Below are 4,984 nucleotides of genomic sequence, written 5' to 3'. Positions count from 1 at the left end.
TTCCTGCTGTAGTGTTCCAGTACACACTAAATTATTCACTTAGATATGTGCCCATAGTTGTGGATTGCCCTTACTCTGGCGAGGAGGGTATTGATCTGATGACTGGAGAAAATCATTCATAAAAAGCCAGTGAAAAACAGTTATCTTGATTGTTACCACATGTTTATTATCTGAGTAAATGGAGCAAATGTAAACTACTTCATAACACATGGAAATTAATGAAAACCATGCAATGTACTTTATAACATGATTTCAGCAAAACAGCCAGAAGAATGAAGAAAGAGGTCATGGTTAAATTCCCTTTTCATGGCAGCAGAGTATCAATATGGAGCAATGCTTTTGTCCAATGGAGAGACATTCTCTTCACTTTAGGAAAGATCTGGCCTTGTCGGTGGGTGGAAGAGGACCCCACCTACAGAACACAAGGCCTGAGGCCCATTTTTTGTTTGTTTGTTTCCTACCAGGAAGTCATGTAGGAACTGATCCATGCTGGCTGATTGGCATTCTGAGCCATCTCTGTGTCATCTTCTGAGGCTTAAGCTCTCTAAAGTCTTATTCAAGAGAAATTTAGCATCATCAGCCACTGTATTGATGAATTTCAAATGTAGAAAGTAGATTTTAAAAAACTGGAAGATGGTGGATGGCAGGCCTCCATTTACTGAGCAATAGCATTCAGCACATTTCATGGCCTTATCTCCTATGTTGTCATCTGGCACAAGGAACCGGAAATTCAAGGATTTGGTGAAACTCTTGATATCCTCCAAAGACATGTTCAGCTTCTCCGCAATCCCTTTGAGTGACTTCTCATCCAAACCAAAATGACTCTGGTAATGTTTCAAGCACTTTTCCTGCTGGGGAAAATCAAAGCAGTTAAAGCAGGCCATGAAGGGGATGAAGCTCAAAGCAGAAGATTTCAGGGCATCCAGCCAGATCTTTTCCTTGAGCAAAGCTCTCTTCATCTCAATGGAAGCTTCGGACAAATTGGGCAACAGAAGTGCAAAGGTGTAGCGCTTATGAACAGGGAGCTCCATCAGCAGGGTCTCTTCCAGTGTTGGGAAATCAAAGTCATCCAGATCAAAGTTGGAGACCAAGAAGATGCATGGCTCAGGCACTCCAATGTGGCTGAGGTTAGCCAGGCAGTTGTCTCGTATCTGCTGAAGCACTCTCTCCCTTTTGAAAGAAGTGGGTTTGCGTTTCTCTTCATTATATAAATCATTGTCCACCTTGGTTCTAACAAAGTAGAACTTCTTGCCTATCTCTTTGATACTTTTGACCAGCGAAGCATCATTGAGGCTAAACCGAGAGGAAGAAATAATGATAAAGAAGTCATAGGTAGCAAATTCCACCCTTTCTAGATATTCATGTGGTTGGAAATTGGGTGTTCCTGTTCCAGGCAGGTCCCAGAAGGTCACATTGGGATATTTGGGATGTTGATAGGGCGTTCTCTTCCTGGTAGTCTCCACAACGCCAACACTTGCAGAACCCTCCTCTTCATAACTAAGTCCTCGCAGGGCATTGATGAAACTGGACTTCCCAGTGCCAGATTCCCCAATCACAGCCACATCCAGTGGAGCATTCTCTGCTGCCACAAGTGATTCCTCAATTATGTCAGCCACATCTTTTAGCTTGGCCTCTTTAAGGGTTGCTTGAATTCTACCAAGATTTTCTTGAGAGAGGATTCCCCCTACCTTACTGATTAATGTGGTGTAGTGAGGGACAAAGTTGGTGGCCAACTGCTGAAAATTCTTTCCTACCAGGAAGTCATGTAGGAACTGATCCATGCTGGCTGATTGTGGAATGTCTGTGGGAAAAGGAAAATGAATTAGGAAGACAAATGGAACAGCACAACGGACGCAACGTCAGATGAGCAAACACACAGGTCTCAACTGCCTATTCCCATTCTCTCACATTTATTAATGTTACTCTGATTTACTTTTCCTGATGAGTTTTGTTTTCATGCTTCAGTAGAAACTACTTGTCTACTCTTATGTTTCCTATTTCACAAGAGTCAGGACCTGTGGAATAGAGAGTAACAGTACTCAAAGTTTTCACATTCTGAACCTCGGAGCCTGTGAATGTGTGCTTGCATAGCAAAAGGCACTTTGCTGGTATGAAGAAGTTCAGGATCTTCAGATGAAAAGATTTTCTTGGATAATCCAAATGGGCTCAATATAATCACAGGGAACCTTTTAAGAAGGAATCAAGGCCAAATGAAGAAAAGGAGATGGTATGATGGAGGCAGAGATAGAAATGAAGATCCAGAAAGATGTAAGAAGGGTCACAAGATAAGGAATTAAGGCAGGTTCCAAAAGCTGGAGAAGACAAAGAAATAGATTGTCTCTTGGAGCCTACAGAAGGAAGCAACCTTGCTGACACCTTCATTTGATTTGTTTTATTATTTTATTTTTATTTTCAAGTTTTTTATTTAAATTAGAGTTAGTGAACATATAGTGTAATATTAGTTTCAGGAGCAGAATTTAGTGATTCATCATTACATATAATACTCCACTCTCATCACAACAAGTTCTCTCCTTAATACCCATCACCTACTGACATCTTGATTTTAGCTCCTTTAAGATTTCATGTTGGATAAGTCTCTCTGGAACTATAAGCCAATAAATCTGGGGTTTTGTCTTAAGCTGTTAAATTTGTGTTAATTTATTACACAACAAGAGAAACTATTGCAGACATTCTGCTTTTCCTAAAATTTCAATATAGAGCTTAACACACTTGCATTCTGCAGAAAGAATCAGTCAGGCCAACACATTGGGGAGCACAGAAGAGTTGTAGACATAATTCACTTCCCATCTCTTGCAACAAATATGGTCAGGACTTATCTTTTGGGAGAGGCAGGGGCCAGAGAAAAGCCCATCAGGATGTATGTTCCATAAGGGGGATAGCCAAGCGCTTAGTCCTTATGGTAAAAATTGCCTCATGGCAGCTTAATGTCCATTTGCCTCACCTCATGAGAGAATTTGGGTGGGATTTAGATCATGTAACAGGAAGTGGCAGAGGAAATAGATAAGAGCTCTAATTTTCCCTATTCAATTCTGCACAGTCTTGAAGTATAGATATCTGACTAAATCATGGCAATTCAAGGAAATCATTACTAGGTTACTAGTAATGGGGACTTTCATCATTCACTATGAGAGAGGAAACTGTGATTTTAAAAATATTTATACCTACACAGTTGTGTCTTATGGGACTACCAGTATGCTTTTAAGAGGAAGGATGTGCTCAATGCTCATCCCCATATTGCAAGTCCTGCAAGGAAAATTTTCAGAAGAGGGAGAATCATGATTCCCCAAAAATATATAAAATAAATGTGTGTTAAAGACTTTATTTATCAGCTTACTTATGAAGATGATATTACTTTTTTTTTAATTTTTATTTATTTGACAGAGAGAGATCACAAGCAGGCAGAGAGGCAGGCGGGGGGTGCGGAGGAGGCTCCCCGCTGAGCAGAGAGCCTGATACGGGGCTCAATCCCAAGACCCCGGGATCATGACCTGAGCCGAAGGAAGAGGCCTCAACCCACTGAGCCACCCAGGTGCCCCGATGATATTACTTGTTAAATGAGAAATCCCCCAAAGAGAAAATTATATTTCAAAAATACTGAAACAGGACAAAGGTGCTATATTCTCAGGTGAGAGTGGGAAGTCAATTAAACCTCCACAGACAATGGCAGCTCCATACTGTAATGATTAGCACTCTTGACTCTGAATCTCCCCAGACAGATTTTTATCTATATGACTGCTGTGAGCTGAATGTTTATGTCCTCCACTTAATTTCATAAGCTCAAAGCTCTGTATTAATCGGCAGATTTGTGGATGGTACCTCAGTCATGAGGGCAGAATGATTGTGACTGGATTAGTGCTTCAGAGACTCAAGATTTAGAGACTTCGGAGACCTAGCTGCCCACTCTGCCATGTCCACCTTGGAAGTAAGCTCTTACCAAATGCTGAAACAAAGATGCCTTGATCTGGGTATTCCTATCCTCTAGAAGTATGAGAAGTATATTTCTGTTCATAAGCAACCTAGTCTGTGGTGTGTTGTTATAGCCTGAATGAATGGAAAGAAATTCCCAACAAAAGAATTATTCTACATTACTACCAATTATTAAAACTCATTGAGTTTTGAAATAACTCTATGGTATGAAAGGCTAGATTGCCTTTAAAGATGGGATAGTTTCCAATGGAGACACCCATTAAACATCCTGCTTATTACAAATTTTCTTAAATCTTTCTGATAAAAAAAAGAAGAAAAAGAAGCATCTTCAGACTATGGTGCTCTTTTCTCCAAAGACGAGGGCATGGACAGCTGGATGAAATCTTACCCTTCAACGAGTCAGACATGCACATCAATCCTCCAAGCATTAAGTCAGTATCTCATCATTGCAAGTACATAATTTGCTCACTCACCAGGCCTGGAGAGAAAGGAGATTTCTGATGTCAGAGATTACTTTTCTACTAAAACAACAAAAAATGCTGAGTCTGTTGTAGTGTCCCTGGAGCCCCTGGCACAGGAACAATCCAGAGACCTATACTCCCTGGGAAATGCAAACACAGTCCTCCTGAGGTTACCACCCTGAGCAAGGGGCTGGAGTGATTCTGTTCTGCCTGGGTGAAGTGTGAAAACAACAGGACAAATGACAGCCTCTGACTTGAGCTCCTTAGGTCATGAAATCTATTTGGTGCATTATAACAAGAGTTTTAAAAAGTTACCCATTGGAATAGATGCAGTAGATCAAGAAGGGTAGGCAAACTGTTGGTTAATCATTATTCAGGTGTATGCATGTGTGTGCATGCCTGTGTGTTGACTGTGTACTTAATTCCTATGTGAAATGCATCTTTTATGACTGGTCTCCTTCAGAAGACTTTGAAAGCTCTGCTCACAGGGTCTGGTTCTCTTGCAAGCAAAACTTCCCTCCCAGGTTGAATCTGCTCTCTGAACTCCCTCTCTAAAGGCCTATGTTTCTTTACTC

The 4,984-nt window shown here is 40.9% G+C and overlaps 1 protein-coding gene across 1 annotated transcript; it reads right to left on the bottom strand.

The window, feature by feature from the left end:
- Positions 1–497: 497 nt before the first annotated feature.
- On the bottom strand, positions 498–4,439 carry LOC116863371 (T-cell-specific guanine nucleotide triphosphate-binding protein 2-like). Its single transcript, XM_032850833.1, has 2 exons — positions 4,337–4,439; positions 498–1,801 (listed from the first exon to the last, which is right to left on the bottom strand). Exons 1-2 carry the CDS (start codon positions 4,374–4,376, stop codon positions 522–524), a joined length of 1,320 nt encoding a protein of 439 aa, XP_032706724.1. The 5' UTR covers positions 4,377–4,439; the 3' UTR covers positions 498–521.
- Positions 4,440–4,984: the final 545 nt, after the last annotated feature.

Source organism: Lontra canadensis, unplaced genomic scaffold (assembly GCF_010015895.1).
Source record: "Lontra canadensis isolate GAN:19392208 unplaced genomic scaffold, GSC_riverotter_1.0 scaffold994, whole genome shotgun sequence".
Lineage (NCBI taxonomy): Eukaryota > Metazoa > Chordata > Mammalia > Carnivora > Mustelidae > Lontra > Lontra canadensis.
Note: the sequence above shows the minus strand (reverse complement) of the source record. Positions and strands in the feature narration are given on the sequence as shown.